Source organism: Dipodomys ordii, unplaced genomic scaffold (assembly GCF_000151885.1).
Source record: "Dipodomys ordii isolate 6190 unplaced genomic scaffold, Dord_2.0 Scaffold86, whole genome shotgun sequence".
NCBI lineage: Eukaryota > Metazoa > Chordata > Mammalia > Rodentia > Heteromyidae > Dipodomys > Dipodomys ordii.
Window position 1 is genome coordinate 5,118,733 of NW_012267302.1, and position 22,325 is coordinate 5,141,057.

At 41.5% G+C, this 22,325-nt stretch overlaps 1 protein-coding gene across 1 annotated transcript in view; it reads right to left on the reverse strand.

The window, feature by feature from the left end:
- Positions 1-527: 527 nt before the first annotated feature.
- Positions 528-22,325, reverse strand: part of Kcnma1 (potassium channel, calcium activated large conductance subfamily M alpha, member 1) — a 697,588-nt gene continuing 675,790 nt past the window's right edge. Inside the window, exons 26-30 of the mRNA XM_013025679.1 lie at positions 14,618-14,812; positions 12,093-12,211; positions 10,268-10,492; positions 7,403-7,431; positions 528-682 (exon numbers count right to left, since the gene is read on the reverse strand). Coding sequence (XP_012881133.1) covers positions 528-682; positions 7,403-7,431; positions 10,268-10,492; positions 12,093-12,211; positions 14,618-14,812 — 723 coding nt within the window. The remainder of the gene's footprint in view (positions 683-7,402; positions 7,432-10,267; positions 10,493-12,092; positions 12,212-14,617; positions 14,813-22,325) is intronic.

The following is a 22,325-nucleotide window of genomic DNA, read 5'->3' on the forward strand; positions in this document are numbered from 1 at the left end:
CCCCCTTTTATCTTCTGCTCTGGATTTCCCCAAATACATGGATACATTGTCAACCATTTTAAAATTGTTTTAATAATCCATTTCCCTTCAGTACAATTAGTTGTGGTGGTGACCATCATCCTCCTCAAAGCAAAAAGAGAGAAGGAAGAGAAATATGCACAAAGGAGTCTGGCCACTTCTCCATGTTGATTTTGCATTGTTTAGATCTAGGGAAGATATTTGAAAATGAAAAAGAAAAGAAAAATATATTTTTCTTTCTAATAAATAAAAATAATTTTAAACAATAGAGGCTATACATGACTATTTTAGTATGTTCATTTATAAATGAAATCGTTTTCTTTTCCAAAATACATGGAAGCAATATTCAAGGCAGACAAAGAGAGCAATCCTGTCTACTTTATTTTCTTGCAGTTCTTGCTTATTCTAATGTTCCCACCAGTGATTCAACATGTAAGAGGAAGAAAAAGTCACATCACCATTTGTGAAGTTTGTCAGGCTTTAAAAAAATAGTTCTGGTCTCCTGGGAGTCAACATTCATCTTCAACTTCTCTGATTGGAGGAATCAAGCTGCTTGTGGATTTGTATTGGTTGATCTGGTTAACCATGTGGGTACTCATGGGCTTGATTTGAATGTTTCTGGGATAGGCATTATCCGGTTCATCTGTAAACCATTTCTTTTCTGCTAAAGGGCAAAATGGATAGAGAACAAGAAGGAGAAATGAGAAGCTTAATTAGTCATAGGATAAAGCTTTTGGAAAGTTCATTGAAAAAAATTCAAAAAGGTAATCGATAGAAGTCGACAGTGAGTAATTGCTAAGAGATAGTGCAGTGGAGGGAGGACCCAGAACCTGAAGCACACCTCTGCTCCCTGTAGCAAGGAGGGACAAAATGTGCCGTGGAGACTTAGAGGTACCAGGGCCAGAGGTGAACCTCAGAGAATAAGGAAGGATTGGAAGATGAACTCTGGCAATGTTCTCTGGAGTTATTTGAGTGGTCTGAAAGATTTTAGTGGTGAGGAGACTCTGCATATCCCAGGTATTGGGGACAGGCCTTGTGTCTGAGGAAAAATTTGAGTTGGAGTACAGGGATAACATCTCTGCATCAGGTCAAGCAGTCTAGAATCTTCTGCACCGCCTTTTTTCCCCTGCCTTGACTTGGCTTTGTTTATAACAATCAGGTTTAAACGCATATATCAACTCTTGTGCAGCCAGTTTAGGAAGCTTAAAGGAAACTCACAGACTCTGCTAGACAATGGGAATGAAAACCAGAATAGCAAGCAGTGTTTTAGAAGAAGGCTTTAAGATGACTTTTATTTCAAGAAAGAGAACTCTATGCTGGTATAAAGTTATGATAAGAGATTCAAGGGGCAACATGCAAGCTGTTAATAAAGGAGCTCAATGCTGGCTTGTCATTTCATTCTCACCCTAGATATAAGAAATGGCTGAGGAGAACTGCAGGCTACTGCAGGCTTAGGTAGTAGAGAGGTTTAGAAACTAACTATCTCCACTCAGCAATACAGAGCTATTTAGGACTTATTCCTGTCTCTTCCTGGGATTGAAATTTCCCAGGAAATTGGCCATGTGCATAGATAGGAAGGGACTGAGCACACAGGACCTCCTAGCTCTGGAAGCATACCTTTAATCAAAGGGCTCATGAAACATCAAGAAAAGAAGAACAGTTTTTAAGCACAATCAGAGAGTTAATGATCACTCCAGTTTCCTTTACTGCCTGCTAAGAATTCACAACTGCCTTGTAGGTGGTTCTAGGCTGATATGTTAAAGATCACTCACCTGGCTGGCGTGTGTGTGTGTGTGTGTGTAAGGGATTAGATCATGACCATTCTGCTTGTTTCTCTCGGGTTCATACTGTTACTGTTTCCTGTGCCCTCAATGTTGCTGTTGATGGTTGGCTGGTCTCTGGGATGTGGATGTTCCTGGGGAAAAGCCTCACCACCTTTTGTTCCACAGCTGAGTTTAGCCCTCAGGACACTTGCTACCACTTGCCTGGTTCTCTCTCACACTCCCTTCCTGCTCTAGCTCTCTCACCTATTATAATTAAGTTCACTTTGATTTGAACAGATTGGACGATAGGAATTCATAATGCTACATCCTCACAGTGAAGCTAACTGATTAAGTGCTTTAAATTATTCCCCCTGACAGAATGATAAAGTTACAATCTGTTCTGAGATGATCTACAGCTTGCCAGACTCCTACAGCTTCTTTCTACATTCATTTATCTTTTTGTCAAGCAGAGGGTTTTTTTTCTCCCCCTAAGCTTCAATTCCATAGATCTTTTAAAGTCATCAGCACATCTGAATTATTAATGAGGCTTTAGAGGCAAGACTCCTGATGGGCTGGTTAAAAAAGGTTGTATAGAAATCTGGGTCTGTGTACACATCAAAATAATTTCAGCTCCATTTAAAAAACCATTTAGTTCAAGTGTGACATAGATGAACCATTATGCATTTGTGGAAACCAATTTTTTGTGATCTACGATTAAACTAACCTTTCAGAGAAGAGTAAAGTGTGATGGTTATCATGTTTTAAAAGCATTGCCAAGCCTCTGGAACAATTTCAAACTACGATTTCTTCCAAACGGTATATGTGTAAAGATGAGGTTCGGAGCGAAGCCTGATGTTTGTGCTCTGTGTGCCGGAGTTGCCCTTGGCTTTGGTTGTTCTGTTGTGTAGAATGAATTTGCAGAGGGATTTAAAGCTAGGTTAGACATGCCGGCTTGGAAAAAGTAACTCTGCTGATGGAAAAGGAGGAAGTCTTTGTGGTAAAAGCTCCAACAGCTGCAATTGGTTTAAAATTTCTTCATGATTGTTTCAGAGAATAATTGTTCAGAATTTAGTTTGGTTCATTGATCTTTTCCCACAGAGAATATCAACTTCTATGAAAAAGAGTATTATTCCCCTATTGAAGCTTCTCTCTTTCCCTTCCAATTTCTTGCCTGAAATGCAAATCAAATCTAATCTAAGCAGAGTAGCCCCTGTGTTTCATCCATATAGCTTTGGCAAAAAGAAGGGGTTGTAGGAAACCACTTCCCAGTGAAGAAGGGAGATTGTCATCATGTCTGAGAATGCAGATCTGTCACTCTAAAACCTAAAACATGAATGTGTGAATTTGGTGGAGACTTGGTTAGCCTTCAACATGCTGAATCTCCAAAGCATTGTTGAAATGGAAATATCGGCATGCTCTAGATGTTTTACTGAAAAGGGCAATGGCCAAGGTATTTTATGAAGCACCCTCCAGAGTTTCAGAGGAGCACACATTTAATGGCTGCCATCCGTTTGGCTCCCATGCAGGACCCTTCAAGTTTGAGAGTCACCATTTGGCTGACTCTTATCTTTCAGAGAAGAACCTGTGCCAATTAGTGGCTACAAAACTGGCCACCAGGAAGAAGTTCCTGAGCAGGAATTCAAATCCATGTTGAAATCTAAGGTGCCAAGGTGAAATCTAAAACCCTTGAATTTAGTTCTACTCTCTACTTTGTTCCACAAGACAGGAAGGTTTCTGGGAATTTCATTTTCCGTCCTAAAATGTCCCTGTGGACACAGGAAAATAGCCCCGTTTCTTTCCTAACCTTCGAGGAGATGCAAGTATGATGTCATCACTCTTGGTTCAATGTAGGGCCTGCCTGCCTGTCAGGAGTTTTTGTCACAAAATAGTTAATGGAGTGTGAAGGGAGCAACATGTCCTGGTCTGTGGCAACTGATGTAGTAGAACAAAATTTTTTTTAAAATGGTTCAAAAATAAACTGGCATTGATTCATGGAGAAGTCACTTCTCCAGATCAGCTATGCTGTGAGCTATCCACCATGAATCCCTCATAAAGAGGTGGCTTGGGAAATGGTGACAGGGGGCTGGGAGTAGGATACAGTCAATCAGGCCTGGCTTGCTCACATACTAACTGCATGGGGCTGAGCAAGTAATACTGCATAATTTATCTTAGCATCCTTTCTCTTGTGTCGCATAGGACTGAGGACACAACCTTCCTAGGATTGTTGTTTCAATCAGAGTTGGATCTGTGGACACAAAGCACTTACTATAGTTTTAGCTACAGGGCAAGAAAATGTAAGTTAGTCACTAAGATCATTAAGATTATTAATAATGTTAGGAGCATCACATCATCATGGCTAACTCTATAAACTGTAGTGTGTCTTGATTTCCACATCTGTCCAATGGAGATTCTGTCAGATCCTGTATGATGATGACAGAATTGAGTGTGATCATGAATGTAATTTACCTAGAAGAATGACTGGACTCCTGCAGGAAGTAAGGTCATAACTTTTAGCATAAGGTTAGAATTGACTCGAATACTAAAGGTACTGGAGGATGTCACCAGGATGGGTGGGACTCTTGGGATGTGATTGCCAATGGAGTTCTTCAACAGAGGAGCCAGGACTTGGAGGGGTGGAAGCCTGGCCTGAAGAATGGGAATTGTGGCTGTAGAGGCAACATGGGAAAATACGGTGGGTAGTTTCCCTCATTTGGGAAGTGAAGGAAAAGGTGGGGTGATAGTGTTAAGTTGGAGAGCTCAGGAATGTGGTTGTTCTGGGGCACCTCTCTATCTCTCACTGTGGTCCATCTATGCCTCTCATGGCCAGTGTCATCCCTGAGATCATAGAGTTAGAGTTAGCAGAGTTAGCAATTCCTGCAGCCGCATGGCTCTAGGTCAGCAGGGTCCCCTAAGGAGTGCTAAGTTAAGGAAGGGCTGAGCTATGTGGCATATGACAGGCAGAGAAAGAGACAGGTGGCACTGGACAGCCAGCACTCACTAGCTCTGTGGGAATTAGCTTTCACATAACTACTCCCCAGAGAAGACTGCAAAAAAGGGGAGACAATGACACGGCAAAGGCATTCACAACAATCAGCCCTGTTCTCCACAAGCCACAAGCCAAGGATTAGAGAACGAAGGCACGGAAGGAAAGGATCTGTTTGGATAGAGGATGGGTCAGCAAGTAGGGGTTAACAAGGAGCTCCAATCTTCACAGGCAATGCCGAACCCTTCCCAGATGAACAATGTGGTTCCCTCCTTCTGCTCACCAAACCTTGATGACTACTACTGCCTCCTTTTCTTTCCTTGGGCAGAGAATATGGCTATTCCATACACGTAAAAATGGTTTATGCCAGAACCAGAGGGGTTTTGGTGAATCTCATTTTCTCTGCAGTTTCTTTACTCTGACTCTGTGTCTCTTTTGACTAATTTCCTGAGCATACGGCCTCTCTCCACCCTCCTCTGTAGTCCTTTGACCAACTGAAGCCCTAAGGACAGATTCTTCACTCTTTTCCTCTCCATGGTTGCAACGGAAATGCATTGCCACAGTCCACCAATTTAACAGCAGGTGTTTATTCTTTATCATATCAGGACAAAGTAAAGGTGGGCTGAAAGAAACTGATGGAGAAATTGATTTTTACCCTGTCTTGACTTCTCCAGTCCCTGAAGTTTCTCCTTTAAGGAGCCTGTTGCCATAGGAACCTGGTAGGTTGATTTAATTGTCTCTATTGGGATACAGACACCTTTAGGCTTTTCCCATGCTGAAGAAGAATCAGTCAAAAATCCTTTTTTTAAATTTCTGGTCATCTTGGATCTTGACAATGCTGCCAGCAGGTATAGTCAGTCTCTCTCTTCTCTGAGATTACAGGACCATCCCCTAGGTTGGAAGCTACACCCAGCTCCAGAATCTGATATACCATTAGTGTGATTTCTGTGGAGCTCTTCCAAGCATTCATTGATTTTTTTTCCAAGATAAGCCAAGGGCACAAGGATAATTATTTTTTGAAAGTTAAAGGGATAAAAGTGTTCATGATCCAACTATTTTCAGATATTTACATAGCACCTATTCTAAGGTTCTGGGTCATTACTCTCAATGAAACTAGAAACCTCATTGTGGCAGGAATTAGGTAAGCATAAGGATCTGTTTGGGTGGGCTTTGGAAAAGACCCCCGAAGTAATTGTTAGGGACACTGATGCCTCTATGATCATCAGATGATTGAGGCTGAGTAGTTGGAGCAAACTCGACTGACTGGCTTACAAACTGTCTCTGTTCTACAATCCAGATTTGTGGATTTCTATCTGTAGTTTATATTACCTGCAGGTAGGCACTTTCTCCTCAAAGAATTCTCTCACCTTCTCCCTTGGCCTGTTTTTTGTTTCTGTTTTCAGAGAAGAGGGAGTAGGGAAGAGACATAATATAAGACCCTTGTTATACCTCCTTCCTAAATGAGCTGATGTTCCCCTAAAGGAGAAAGGGGAATCTTGGAATCAAAACGGGAAGCAATGGGGAAGAATCTTCAGTCTACTAAGGCAAATACAATATAGAAACATCAGCTAGTAAAGCACAAGTAATCATGACAGCTTTCCCATCATCAAGCACATCATTACCCACCTATGATCCAGTCTCAGTTATCTGCTAGTGTGCCCAAAATCCCGGAAAGATGCCCAAATTTCATCTCATGTCATAGTCTGTTCCCATTCCAGTCCCATGACAAACGCAATCATCTCATTAGATTTGCTAACAAGATTGTACAGAAAACTTTGGATTGACTTCTAGCTGTCCAATCTCTGCTGGGGATTTAACCAATAGCCAAAGATAGGTGACAGGGGCCATTTGGGTCATATCAAAACTGAGTCATCAGCCCCCTGGCAACTGGACATGGGTCTCAAGTGGATCCATGCAGCTGAACAGTGTTAACTTTATATCACACTATTTGAACAAAAAGGTGATTAGTGTTGTGCCATCAATAGCCCACCTGGTTTAAATGACAGGAGGATACAGTAATTACAGAGAAGCAGGATTGGGATAGCCGCCAAGCTTTTCCTGAAAAGTTTAGCATCAACTAGCAACATTTTTTGATTTGGTAGGTCTTGCCAAGATAAAACACAGAGATGTGAACAGACCAATGGGGGCTGGGTTAGGGTGGTGGTAATGGGAGGGGAAGTGGAGGAAGCTGGGTTTCTCAATGGAAAAATGCTTTTGGACTTGGAGCAAGGTACCAAGGTGGGCAGGGAGGCCACGTGCAGATTTGAAGGCAAGCCAGATGGAAAGAAAGTCCCCCCCACCCCAATTCCCCAACCACACCCCCAACCCAAGAACATCAAAACAAACTCTAAGGCCATAGCAGCAGCACAGCCTCATGGCGTTGAGCAATTGAAAAAGTGAAGGAAGAAAGAAGAAGGAAGGGGGGAAAAGAGAGGGAAACGGGAAGAGGGGCGGAGAAAAAGCAAAACAAAATAACTAAAACCACAAACAGAACAATATAAATTAAAAAAATAAACCAATAACAGAATAAAATTGGTAACTCCTTTTTTTTAATTTCACAAAAGTTTTCACAAGGACAACGTTATAGAAGAAAACCCCCAGCAGTGGCTAGGTCATGCAAAACCATTAATTGTCATACCTTGGCCCATTCTATTCATCCTTGTCGCACTTTAGAGAGAGAAGTAAGCTATGTGAGTTTTACAATGCTTTGAAACTGTCATATTTCCTGTTGAGCACTTTAACTGGCAGATTCTTAGCGTTATAAATGTTTGGAGGGCAGAACTTTTTTAACCTCCTTTGCAAAGAATGCAGGAAGAGCTCCTTATGATCCAAAACTAGGGATATTATATATAGTTATATATATAGTTATAGTTATATATATATATAGTTATATATAGAGAGAGATAGATACTTATACATCATATATAAATCAAAATATATCGGGACAAAAATAATTTGAGAAAAAGTCTTCCACTCATAGGGCTTTTAAATATACATGTATACAATAGGCTCCACCCCATCTCTGGTTTGAAAACTGTGTTGTCTCTGTCTTTGGTGTGAGTGTGTGGGGAGAGGTGGTTCTGACTCAGCTACACCATTTTTTTTTGTCAGTAAAAGTGCTTGTCAATTCACACAGCAAGCAAATCTCCAAAACTATCATGCTGGAGGGGACAAGGGGATCCAAAAATCTAAACCCAAAACATTCACCATAAAAACACCTTTTTAGAGATGGTACAGCTATGGCATTGTTTCCCTTTCTCCTTTCTACCCCTATTCTACTTTATGGATTTTTTTAAAAAAATTAAACATCTCAAATAGGTTTAAACTAGCATAGGGCTAGTCTATCCATACAAGAATTTGGTTATGTTAGGAATTGGCCAATTTTTTGAGAACTGTTGCTTTATCTAAAACATGATTTTGCAGGCATAAAATATGTGACAACTGTATGTTGAAAAATAGAATGTTTTTTTTCTAATTTCCTCCCATGCATACTGTTAGAAAAAAAACAAAGGAAAGCAAACAGAAAAGAAATATATACTAATGTGTTTGGCTCACTGCTGCATCTTCCTCATCCCTCGTTTCATAACGATGAGGAGCAATTCTGTATCACTATAACTCACCTGCCTGTGTGAATTGGCTATGTTTAAGAAATGGAGGATGAGCTGGGCACTGGTGGCTCACACTTGTGAATCCTAGCTACTCAGTGGGCTGGGATCTGAGTATCCCAGTTCAAGGAAAGCCTGGGCAGGAAAGTCTATGAAGCTCATATCCACTTAACCATCAAAAAGATAGAAGTAGAAATGTGGCTCAAGTGGCAGAGTGCCAGCCTGGAGCAAAAAAGCTAATAGACAGTGCCCAGGCCCTGAGTTCAAACCCTAGTACCTGCACCAAAAAAGAAGGAAAGAAAGAAAGAAAGAAAGAAAGAAAGAAAGAAAGAAAGAAAGAAAGAAAGAAAGAAAGGAAGGAAGGAAGGAAGGAAGGAAGGAAGGAAGAAGGAGGAAGGGAGGGAGGGAGGGAAGGTAGGAAAGAGAGAGAGAGGAAGAAAGAAAGAAAGGAAGAAAGAAAGAAAGGAAGGAAGGAAGAAAGAAAGAAAGGAAGGAAGGAAGGAGGGAGGGAGGGAAGGAAGGAAGGAAGGAAAGAGAGAGAGAGAAAGGAAGGAAGGAAGGAAGAAAGAAAGAAAGAAAAAAGAAAGAAAGAAAGAAAACTTTTCCCACCATTTTTCTGCATTGGGACAAAGCGTCATGCAGCTGTGCCAAAAATTGAAGGTGGTCACCAGCTTTTGTTTTCTCAGTCATCTATGGCTTACTCCTCCAATATCCTAGCTTATTTAACATGTTGCTCCTACAGAAACATTTCTATTTCTGGGTTTGTCTTCCTCTCATTCTGCTATCACCCCAGCCCAGCTTCTACCTGGCAATGGGACCCTTGCTAATCAAACAAAGGGGAGTAAAAAAGTCCCCTGAGAACTCATGGAAAAATACTTGCTCTTTCCTGAGCATTATTTATTCTGTACATAAGGTAAGTAATTCACCTTTTAAAAGATGTGAAAGTCCCAGGAAGGCAGTTTTTAATGGTTTACATCTGATATTTATGATACATATGGCTTTTCATCCCAAATGTCAAAAGTAAAGAAAAAAAATAGCTATTCATATGGCAGCCTAAGGAGACAGGAAACAATTGAATATGCAATCAAACCTCTTCTCCCTTAAATGACTAGGATTGGATACACCCTCCTCTGTATTAAGGTTAGAAATGTTTGTATAAACTCCCAAAGGAAGCTAGCTCTGGGACAAAAGGCCTTACTGAGTAACTGAAAGAAAAAAATCTTTGATGCTGTCTTGCAACAAGCAGGTATTTAATAATTATCCTCACAAAGTGTGAAAGCTTTTCAAATGCTTTGTGATACGTCAGCCCAGAGAGTGGAAAATGATCAATACATTTTCATTGCTTTTTGGTGTCTTGTTTCAAATAAATGTGTGCTAACTAATGGTGTACATATTTAGAGAGACAGAGAGAAGGAGAGACAGAGAAAGAGAGAGAGAGAGAGAGAGAGGAAAACAAACAAAATAAAAAACCCAAAGCACCCCGATAATCCTGATGAATCAGAATCAACTTTTCTTGCACATTAAATACACCTGGATTTACCTAACATTGATCATGAGTGTTCTTTTCTAATCTGTGAACTCATTCTTGAAGTGAGCTATTTATGTCTGGAGCATGCCTTTGGGTTATATTTCTCCTAGAATCATAAATAACTTTTTGGTCCGTCTGCTTATTTGTTGTTGTGCTCAAGGGTTTTATGGTGGTGAAATAAAAATGACAACCACATGCACACTATCATACATATGCAAATATGTGTAAAAAAATAAAAGAGGGGAGGACTACAGGGAAAACAGGGAAAGTTACTTTGTTGGAAACACCAACTGGAAAAATGAGTAGCGGATACAGTTTCACACACGGTGGCGGTGGATGCACAAATCAAAGCCGTTCTTCCTGCACGTACTTCTGTTTGTCCCGAGATTCTCTGGACTTGGGCCGGTTCTGCCGGTTCGCTGTGGATGGGATAGAATGGACAGAGGAGCTCTTCTTGCTGGAGGACTGTGAAGACTGAGAGGAATGGGACAGGCTGGCCCGGGACTGGCCGGCGTTGTGGTCAAACTGCATCAGGCAGAAGATCAGATCCGTCGGCACAAGCTCAAACTCGTAGGGGGGGTTGGTGATGACATACCTAGGCAGAGAAAGGAGAGATGTCACAGTCTCAGGTGACTGGGTTAGAGAACTCAACTCTACTTGAAGTGGAAAAAGGAACCCGGTTGTTGAAATGGAGCAGAGGATTTAGAAGATGAACTGGTCTAACGCCCTCCACTTCTATTTCCAGTTCTATGAAATTTTCTACTCTGTATCTCTACCAAAGCAGCCAGCCACGAGGACAGGCAGAAGTGCTGGCTAACACTAGGCAAAACCACAGAAATCATCATGTTTTCTTGATACCAGCAAATTTCCATGTGTGCTCATAGAGCGACAGATAAGCACCATCCAAGGGCCTCTGGAAAATGCCCATTCTACTGGGGATTGAACTCAAGGCCTTCCACTTTCTAGGCAAGCCCTCTGCCACTTGAGTCACACTCTTCTCCCCCAGTTCTTCTGCTTTCAGGGTTCTATTAGGGTTTCTTTCCACACCTATTCTAGGCTAGCCATAGACCCTGACATTTCCACCTCCTCCTCCTCCTAAATAACTTAGATTACAGGCATGCACCAACATGCTAGGCCCAGAACTTTGTTCTTAATAAGGGCAAGGGCAGGTAGTTCTCATGGTTGCTAGGCTGTGGAAGCTCATTGGTCTGTGGCAATTGTTATCTGGCTAGATGCTGCCATTCCTGGGTAGAGATATATAAAATGGTGTGTATTTATAAATACATACGTGTGTATGTGTTTCTTACACACTAGTTATAACAAAATAATGAATTCTCTTTTGCTTTTTGGTTGGTCATGGGGTTTAAACTCAGGGCCTGAGTGCTGTCCCTGAGCTTTTTTGCCCAAGGCTAGTAGTCTACCACTTGAGCTATACCACCATTTCTGGTTTTTGGAGGTTAATTGGGGATCCGAGTTTATGGCCTTTCATGCCTGTTTTTTTTTTTTCCTGAGATCCTCAGAACTCAGCCTCCCGAGGAGCTGGCTCAAAATAATGAGTATTTTTCAAAAGTTCCCAGGGTGATTCTGATATGCAGAGCTGAGAAAGACTCACCTGTGTACCATTGCTTCCTGGAGTGTTATGAAAATTTATTGCTTTGGGTAATTCTGGAGCTCTGCCTGCTATAAATTTATTTTAACACATATTAGCCAAACATAACTAGCATGCCTAAGCTGTTACTTTACTACTTACGTTATTAATACACATAATTTTCTTGAAACCATGCACATAAAACTAAAAGAATCAGTGAAAATATATATGAAGTGAAATATAGGAGTCCAAGATAGAACACACTTATCTTAAGAAGTTTCAGATAAATCTCTATCTTAAATACTAGCAATATGCAATATCATATTGTCACTAGGTGCCAGTGGAGGTGACCCCGGTCACTGAAGTTGCAGGTCTTGGCTTTTGTAATAGGGTGATGAAACTATTTTACAAAACTTGAATTCTTCCCACAGTGTCTACACCTCCTCTGTTTGTTAGGTTCCAAGATCAGCGTCAAGTTTAATGTGAGCAGAGTGATTTGCATGTTGTGAACATGAACTCATATGTACGAGCTCCTCGCCTCTAGGGGAGAAGGTGTCAGTCTCTGTGTCTGGGTGGCACCCGCTGCAGAGAGTGCAAAGATACTCACCTTTTTGTACACTGGCTGGGGGTGCTGAGGTGGGCATCTCTCAGCCGGTAAATTCCAAAACAAAGCATGTTATATGTTTTCAGAGCTTTACAGAACAGATCACCATAACAACCACCATCCTGGGAGATAACAAAAGAACAGAGAGAAACATCATTTTTATTTGCCTGCAAGTCGAGGTCCAGGGGGACGAGAGGCTTTTCATAAAAGCTTGTTTTGTTGTCTTGTGAATTGGAGGGTCTGTGCCTCTGGGTTGTGGCTGAAGAAATCCACATGGTTAACAGCCTACATCCAGTGGAGCTGATCTGAGGGATCTGACAATGAGAGGTTTCCTCTAGGGTCCCTGCAGCTTTCCACCTACGGCAATGAGAGCTCTAAGTGCTGTTCACTTACTTGAAGTGAGGGTGTCACACCTAAAGGTCTCAGATGTATGTCAGCTGAGGAGAAGAAACAAGCTCTGCACCGCAGTGATTATGTGTTTGCCCCAGCTCAGCTGTGTCCACTACAGCCGGTCATGTTGTCAAAACCGCCCAAGTGATAATGAAAATCACTGCAAGGAGAGAAGACCCCACCGGTTCCTAGGGAGACAGACTCTTCCGGGTAAGGGCTGTGTGAAAAGCACAATTTGCAGACCTCAGAGATGGCAAGGGGGGAAGGTAAGCATTTCCTCAGGAGCTAAGGGTCTGCAGATAGAAAAACTGGAATTCACAGTTCTGATCAGTTCACAACCACTTCCCCAGAGTCTGAGACCTGACTCAGAAGGTGAAAGCAAACGCAGCCACTTGGAGATGCAATATCACTTAGCTTCGCGCAGCCCTATCATAGGAAGGGACTTGCAGAATAACTTCTCTGAATCCTTCCCATCAGTGGGAGTTCCATAAGGGTGTCATATTACAAAATATAGATAGGCCATATATTGCCGTGACAAAGTATTTTTCCCTGTTCCATTCTATAAGTAAATGCATAATAGTTATAGTCACCAAGTTAGGAGAAGGATGGGTGAGAACGTTAAAAGGGGTAACACTGATCAAAATATAGTGTATTCATAAACTGCTTCGTTAAATGACAACTCCTTTGTACAAGTACTTGAAGATACTAATAATAAAGTCACCAATTGTGAAAATCATCTTTCCAGAAAAGTTCAGTCTAAACAAGGTGGCACATGTCTATCATTCTAGCTACTTAGGAGGCTGAGACTGAGTTCACAGTCATCCTTGGGCAACAAGTTCACAAGACCCCCATCTCAAAATTAGTTGGGCATGGTGATATGCACTTGTCAGCCTAATTATATGGAAGGTTAGGATAGGGAGGATAGCAGTTCTAAGCCAGCCCAGCCAAACATGTTTGTGAGGCTCTCTTATTTCAACAGAAAAAAATCAAGTGTGATGGGGTACACTTATCATCCCAGCTATGATGGGCAGTATAAACAGGAAAATCACAGTCCAGGCTGTGTGAAAAATAAGTTCATTCAAAAATAACCAGAGAAAGCTGGGCACCAGTGGCTCATACCTGAAACCCTAGGTACTCAGGAAACTGAGATCTGAAGATCACCGTTCAAACACAGCCTGGACAGAAAAGTCTATGGCATTCTTAACTCAAATCAACCACCAAAAAGCAGAAAGTGGACATGTGGTTCAAGTGGTTGAGTGCTAGACTTGAGGAAAAAAAGCTCAAGGACAGAACGCAGGCTCTGAGTTCAAGCCCTATGATTGGCAGAATAAATAAATAACCCAACCACAGAGTGGGCAGAGTCATGACTTAAACAGTAGAGTACCTGCCCTGCAAGTACAAAGCCCTGAGTTCAAATCCCGAAACTGAGAGGGGACGGGAATCTTAGTCTAATGCAGGACCCAGCCTACAATTAATCTGAAATAAGTGAAAGTAGGCATTAATGTGTCTTGGCACATGGAGAGGAATCTTTCTACTCTTGAACTTGGTGTACAACGCTGTGTAACATATTTTGGGGGTTGCTGAGTGTCATGGCTCCATCCATTGGGTACATCTTTCGGGCACCGAAAGGAAGGTGTGGGCCACCTCTGTCACAGGAAGGGCAAGGGGAGGGAGAACCCGAGTCTAGCCTCAAAAACAGTAAGACCTAGGTTTTGAATAAGAAGCATCTGAGGGATCCAACGAAGACCTGCCAGGGGTGCTGGGTGCTCACATCTGCCCTTAGTGCTCTGGAAGCCATCCGTGTCTTGGTTGTAAAGATGAAGACACTAAGAATCCTGGAGTTTGGGGCTGAGCATCCCTAAGTGCTACTAAAGTAGAGTTGGAACTGAGCAGCCCCGGCTATGCCAGGACCCTGTGGAAAGATTTCCCATCCTTAGCTCCCTATGCAGCCCAGGGAAGTAGAAGGCTGAGGAGAACAGCAAGTTCGCAGTTCCAAGGCAGGGGCGCCTTGGTAGCACATCATAGCTCTCATTTCTTTACTTGTTTCCAGAGGGAGAAAGACAGATCGTCTGGCTGGTTTGCGGCATGGCCTTCATCCGGATCAATGGAGTCAAGCAGCCTCTAGACAGAGCACTCACCCCCAAGTCTGCAAAGGGTCCGTCCAGCAGTGCTAACTGGGCCACACGACAGCGGTCCCTATTGGCCAGCGTCTGGGGGGTGCTGTAGCCCCCTCGAAGTGCATTCTCTTCAGCAATGAGAGCCTCGAGTTCTGGGGTAGCTCCTCCGGTCACCAGGGTCCGTATCAGGGTGAGGATATTGTCGTTGAAGTACGTCTGTGGAAAGATGGAGGAGGGGGACATCCTTCAGCAACTCATCCTAAAGTCATGACAGCGACATCCAAATTACAAGTTTTCTTAGTATCTCCCATGTAAAGTTCTGGCCTGTCTCTTCAAATAATTTTATGTGGGAAGTGAAGAGACAGCAGCCTCCAATTATTCCATTCTTTTCTCTTTTGCTTGATTCCACCACAAGAGCCTGACTTAAAAAAAAAAAACTCAAGGATTTTTATTTAAAGGGCTAAAGTCTGAAATAAGTGGTGTTTACCATTGCTGGTATTGGTAGGGACGCAAACCCTGCCTTGTCTCTTTGCAAGTCTCTTTGCCAACTCTAGGACTTGTGACGCATGTAATAAGATAGCCAGCCTAGGCTGCTACTCCAGAAAAGGCTGTCCTTGAAGATCTGTCACCCATGGGTTAGGAAGCTACCCCAAAATGGTACCACGTCTCTCCGTGCAGGAATGAGATACCAAGAGAATCGTTAATGCTACATATGCAACAATTTATCATATGCTTTGTTAACAGTCTAAGCAAAAAGTCTCCATCAATAAATAAGCCAGATAAATTTATGACACACTAAGTGTCCCGCTGTGCAGAGTTTGGCTTCTGTTTGTTAAACTAACCTCAGTCGTCTGAGGAAAATAGAGCTTATTAAAGAATTTTCCTTCTAAGTGTACATTTGTCTCACATCTGAAACCTAACAGGTCTGTTGGGAAGAAAACAATGAGAGCTTTAAAAAATTAATAGGATGTCAAATGAAAGAGCTTAAAAAGACATTTGTCACCCAGCCTAATTTGAGGGAAATCTCTGTTCAAGGTGTTGCATTCCATTTTCCTGTGTAAGGAGAAATCAAGTGGGTTAGTAAGTAAAATCTTACTTGGCTCTGGCATTCGGTAATTGATGACCTCTGGGAGGAAGGTAGGACAGACAGGTGCATTATAATTCAGCAGCTCTTAGGCTACCTGGCAAATGTAGGGGGAAGAAACCTAGTAAGGTTGGCCCTCACCCTTCTTTGCTATCCTTTTTCAAGACAAAGGATAACATGGAGGCACAAAAGTGATGCCTAAGTGTTCTGGGCTTCATTTTTTTCTCAGTAAATAAAAAAAAAACACATGGTCATTAAGGTCAAGGTTATAAGGCCAAGAGTCCCATGAGGACTTGCAAGAAGATAGTGTTACTAGTGAGTTTGTATTTCACATTCCTCAGGAAAACACTCACCCAAATGAATCAAATGCCAATGGTAAAGTACATGGGGGAGACTTCACAGCCTGGCAGGCCTTGAGGAGAATTGATGCCCAGATTGGAGCTGGGATAAGTGGGAGACAAGAGGAACAAAAGAGAAGTTGTGTCTGTCTGAGGGGATGTGGATTTGGGCTGCTGGCAGAATGCTGCCTCCTCCTCTCAGAAGCTGTGTGGCCTTGGAAAGTTATTTTATACTTTTATGCCTCAATGTCATGATTTAGAGAAATAGGTGGGGGTGGGGAATGGGGACTGGATGACTCAACCTGCTTGAAGCACTGAGAAAAGTACCTGTACCCTGATACATACTTCTGGCCTAATATCAGAGACCCAGGGCCTTTGCTGTGATGACAGTCTACTTCCTCTCCAGCCTTCCCTTGATTGGTCAATCTTTCGTGTTTGTGTTTTGGTTTCAGGACTTGGAAGACAGAGACCATGTTGTTTTGTACTTTAACCTGTACTTCTCAGTGTGGATCCACTCCCAGGTGCATTCATTCCAGACCCAGGAACTTCACAGGAAAACCTCTCTAGGTGGAGTTTGAATGGGGTGTAGAATCTCATTCTGAATGAAGTAGCAGTGGAAGAGACTAACAGAATGATATTCTACAGCACCTGTACAGACATCTCCCAAATGTCCAGGGAGAAGTTATCTTCCCAACAGTCAGATAATGCATCTTTACAAGCAGGATGCTATTTCTCAGCACTGCCTAGCCCATGAAATAAGTAAGAACAGGTCATGGAACTCTGACAAAGGCCTTTGCGTTGCAATTAACATCCTTCATTGAGATCGAGGGGAGAATTCTAACTGTAGGTAAGGTGGATGGATGGCAGAGAAGTCATAAACTATAAACTGACCACACCTAGATAAAAATTAGAGAAAGCAAAAGGGCACACCAGAGCAGGGAAGGGGGAGAGAGAGCGAGTGAGAGAGAAACAGTGTTCAAGATATAAGGGAAACGTATCCTTTAGACTGTCTAAATAATTCTGAGAAGAAATCAAAGAAAAACATAGAAAGCATTTACATAGACATCAAAATAAAATTATAAAACATTTAGACTACATAGCAGCACAAAGTAAAAGATTAAATGATAATAAAGCTGACTTTACACATTGAATCAGTTTGCTTTTTTTTTGGAGTAAGAGCAGGAATTCCAGTGGACTGAAGAAACAGGTAACAGAATCCAGTTGCTTTTCATAATAAGCTTGAAACATATTGGGACAGGAGGCAACTTAATCATTTTCATACAGGGCATGGAAGAAAAACCCACAATTAACATGTCAGACTAAATGGCAAAAAGAATTGATGTTTTCCTTCAAGAACCAGAGGAAGACAAGGAGTTAACTCTCATATCACCTCTTCAACAATTTGCTAGAGATGCTATGGATCATATAAGATACAAAGAAGTAAAATTATCTATAGGTAGAGGATACAATATGATATTTTTAAAAAGTCCTAAGAGAGCTGCTCAGGAAATGGAGATAGGAAGGATGGTGGTTTGAGATCAGTAGGTCCTGTCTCAACAAATAGCTCAGCATCGTGGTCTCTGCATGCATGCCTGTCATCCCAACTATAGTGAGAATGTAAGTATATTTTAGTCCAGGCTGGTGCTGAACAAAAAGTGAGACCATGAGAGATAGAGAGACAGAGAGACAGAAAGACAGGGAGACAGAGACAGAGACACAGAGACACAGACACAGAGACAGAGACACAGAAAGAACATAAAATGGTTGAAAATATGACTCAAGTGGTAGAGCTCCTGCCTAGCAATTATGAAGTATCACAAAAAAGAAAGAAAGGAAGAAAGAAAGAAAGAAAAAGGAAGGAAGGAAGGAAGGAAGGAAGGAAGGAAGGAAAGAAGGAAGAAAGAAAGAAGGAAGGAAGGAAAGAAAGAAAGAAAGAAAGAAAGAAAGAAAGAAAGAAAGAAAGAAAGAAAGGGAGAGAAAGAAGTGGAGGGAGGAAGGAAGAGAGAAAGGAAGGTAGAAAAAGAAAGAAAAAAAGAAGTAATCCTAGCTACTTAGGAAGCTGAAATCTGAGGATCCTGGTTGGAAGCCAACCCTCAAAGGAAAGACCGAGACTCTTATCTCTAATTAACCACCATAAAACTGGAAGTGGTGGTGTGGCTCAAGGTGGTAGAGTGCTAGCCTTGAGCAAAAAGAACTCAGGGACAGTTGCTCAGACCTTAAGTTCTAACCTTGCATCTGACAAAAAAAGGGAAGAAATGAAGGAAGAAAGGAAGGAAGGAAGGAAGGAAGGAGGAAGAGAGAGAAAGAAAGGAAGGAAGAAAGAAAGAAAGAAAAGGAAAGAAGGAAAGAAAGAAAAAGGGAGAGAAAGGAATGAAAGAAAAAAGAAAGAAGCAATGGGAAAGTTATGTTACTTTTCTATGCCTCAGACTTGGATAAAAAACAAACCAATAGCTTATAGATAAGTGTTAAATGAGATCATTTGTGTAACTTCTCATATACAATTAATAACTGGTTGTTGGTAAAAAAGAGTGATTAACCAGCTGCATGCTCATGGCTCACACCTCTAATCCTAGCTACTCAGAAGAGTGAACAACCTTGGGTCAGCTTGGGCCCAAAAGTCAGCAACCCTTCATCTCCAAAATAAACAGCAAAAAACAGGTTGGAGGCATGGCTCAAATAGCACAGCATTAGCCAAACAAGTAAGCCAACCTTCTCATTTACTTAAATGAGAAGTCCTGAGTTCAAAACCCTATATTGCCAGAAATTTACAAAAAAAAATGCACTAGCAATGCATCTAACTTAGAAATGCCCTCTCTCCATAGCTCTGTGTTCTTAGGGCTAATACAAAGAACTTCATATTAATATGTGCCCTTGGCCTGTAAAGCTGAGTGATTCCTAGGTGTCATAAGGAAACAAGAGGCCATGAAATGCCGGCACAAGGAGCAAGGCATTGCCACAGGGAAACCTGAGGCCCCAGCGCCATCTAGCCCGCCCCACACCATCCTTCCCCCTTCCCCGTGTGAATCCACTGCCACCAGGCTTGAACATCTTCCTCTTCCTATTTTTTTTAAAGGATAATTACCGGAGCTTATGTTTCACAGTTAATGCTGTCAAGCCTTTTAAACTAATTGGTCTTTTATAGAAAATTTAACTGAAAATTAACACATCTTTTAATAACATTGCCTTAACTTTAATGGCACTCTGCCTTTCGTTTATAATTGCTCTAAAATTGTCATTTTCCATGTCATAGCTGCCATTTTTTATATTTGCTAGTTTTCCTGGTGTGGATTTTTATTTTTAGTATTTTTCTTTCGTGAGAGATGAGAACTCTTGGATATTTGCCCCTCTAATACAAGTCTGCCTGGCGTAGCGTGACAGTAGGGGGTATGTGCTTGGGTTCAGAAGAACATCCTGTAGTTTGCTAGTAGGACAGGACATGGGGCCATCCCTTTTGCCTTGGCCCAGCTCAGAGACTGTTGTCTTCCTGTCTGTCTGTCTGTCTGTCTCCTTATGAGCAGAAGAAACCAAGGTTGTGGAGCAGAGTATAAGGAGTGGTTCATGAAGCAATAATTTGCTTCTGTCTCTGCAATCATACGAAATGACTTGGCTGAGGTTGATAGATGGCGCTCTCCACAACATCCATAGTGTTCTCCATGACACCCCTCTTGGGTGTGGCTCTTCAGGAAAGCACAGACACTAAGCCATGTGGCACATTGTCCAGATGGTCTCCTCTCACAGTCTTCCTGACATAAATTCCTCTGTGTCTGACAAACAGGGCCAGCTCTATGATATTAGAGATGAGAGCAGGCAGCCCTTTATCGTACACACTCCTGACTCACTTCATGTCTCCCAAGTCTTGTCATGCTAAAATGTGTGTGTGTGTGTTCTTGTGCTTATTTGTGTGAAAGGGAGAAATCATTTATGCACACACACAGATGTGTATATGGACACATATACAAATAATAAGCCTACATTTTTGTTTTGTCATGCATTGTTCAGTGAATTTTATATACTTTGCTTTTACCTAGTAATGCCATAAAGGGTTCTTAATATTGTCTGTAGTTAATAGTTGGACCAACTGAAGTCCCAGGTAGTGCAAAATGTTTGTAAGGATGGCTGGTTATTAGAAATAAAGCCCAAAGTTCAAATGTTCAAATCTGTGGCTGAAGGTTACACTGTTTCAAGCACTTCACATCCTTCATGGGACATCACTCATTTGTTTCCTTACACACTAGCTATCTTTTGTTTAACTCAGTAGAGGAAATGTTTGACCATGAGAGCAGGGTCTGTATCTTTCTTCTTCATGCTAAATCCCCAACTTGGGAGAACACTGTCTAGCATTTACTAAGTGCCCAATAAGCTTACTGATGAACAATAGCAATAATAAATAATTTGCCACACTCTAAATGATCAATGGGATAGGTTACACTTATTACTCCATTTAAAAGATGAGAAAATGGATGCAGGGTGAATTTCAGGTTACATAGTCAGTTATCTAGGTCCAAATGGCTGCACTCTGGGTTCCATGTTTATCTTCTCTTTTTAGGGTGTTTGTGGTAGAACAAACTGGTTGTGGGGGAAAGGGAGGTGGTAGCCAAGTGCAAAAGATATCTGAATTACTCACAAGCTAGTTTCAGCCCTAAACATAAACATCCTCTTACACATCTTGGTGTGTGTATGAGTGTGTGTGTGAGAGACAGAGAGTGAGAGAGAGAAAAAGAGACAGACAGGCAGAGATATTGAAAGAGAGATTTCGAGACAGAGACAGACTATGAGATAGACAGAGACAGAGATAAGAGGGAGAGGGAAAGAGAGAAAGCAGCAAGCTGAGATCACTCTGAAAAATACACTTCTAAGTTGTGTTCTTCTTCTACCCATAAGGGTAATTATTCCCTTTCATTGTGGGTTTCTGCCTTTGATTTGTAGGATGAAGGCACAAGGCCATGTCTCAAACATCCCTATCTGTTCCAGGAATGGCTGTGATGAATAAAAACATTATTCTTTTAACAAATGAAGCAGTAAGCAGCAGGAGTTGAGTTATGAAGGACAATATTCAGGGAATGTTTAGACACATGATTAAGTGGCAATTTGGGGAGGAGTGCTCGAAAAAGAAGATCATTGACATCTACAGAGATTTGTGTGGCTGTTGCAATGGTGCCTGGGAGGGAATGCCTGAGATGGAAGCTTACCTCAGGCTCCTGCTGTTTGTATTCCTGCCTTTTAGCTCCTTCTAGTTACTGCCTGGGCACATGACGGATCTGCTTTTTCATAGATTAGATTTGGGTGAGAAAATCAAAGAAATCCCAGGCAATACTTTATCAAACGATGTAGATCTAAACTGGGTCTGTTGAACTAGAACCATTTTAGAACTCTACTCCAGAACTTGTTCATCTGAGACAAGGCAAACAAGCTCTGCACTGATTTGATAGGAATGTAGAGGATTGATTTGAAAAGTCATTGGTCAGTGGGCCAGTTGAGACATCTGTCTCCAACCTTTAAGGCTGGTGTATTCACATGATTGTCAAAAAAGATCAGACGTTGTAGTTGAAGTGCTGGACACAGTGCTAAGCCCTATGTAAATATGGCTGCTGTTAATTAATTCAACTCTGGATTCCAGATCCCCCTTATCACAGGCTAGAATTGTGAAAGAGTTTACTGCTCTCATACTCCTACTATTGTGTGCATCCTTTTTCTACCCACTCTTTCAAGCATTTTAATTTGGATTTCAAAAGGATGTTAGATATGGCTTTTATATATCATTATTTCAAACCAATTCTCTTTGATCTTTCATGTAAATTTCTGGAAACTAACTCCCTAGTTATGGTCTAGATATCTGTGAAACTCAAATCCAGATGTGTTACTTTTCTCCACACCAGGGCCTCTATATGACCCTCTTGCTATGTAGCAGCTCTTGGCTACTGAATCTACTGCATTCCTTAGAACTAAGGCTGACTTTATGACTGTTTGCATAGGGTTTGTGCTCAGCAGGGTCCCTACCTCGCTTTAATATTCTGCTGACGTCATTTTGAAACTCTTGATAATCTATGAAAATAACCCCACACTTTGCAAATGATGTAGCTAGTCCTACATTGGAATATATTGATTGGCCAATATTCATACTTGTTAGATAACTGTGTAAACATTAATTTTTTAAAACCAAAAATATTTTGTAGTTTTAAGAAAATAATGACAATAAACAGGGTTTTGTTTTTTTTTTTAAGTGAGAAAAGTCTTCTGAAATCTCTCCAACTAGGATCAGAATGAAAAGAAAACACTTTGAAAGAGATGACTTGAAGTCTGATTTGGA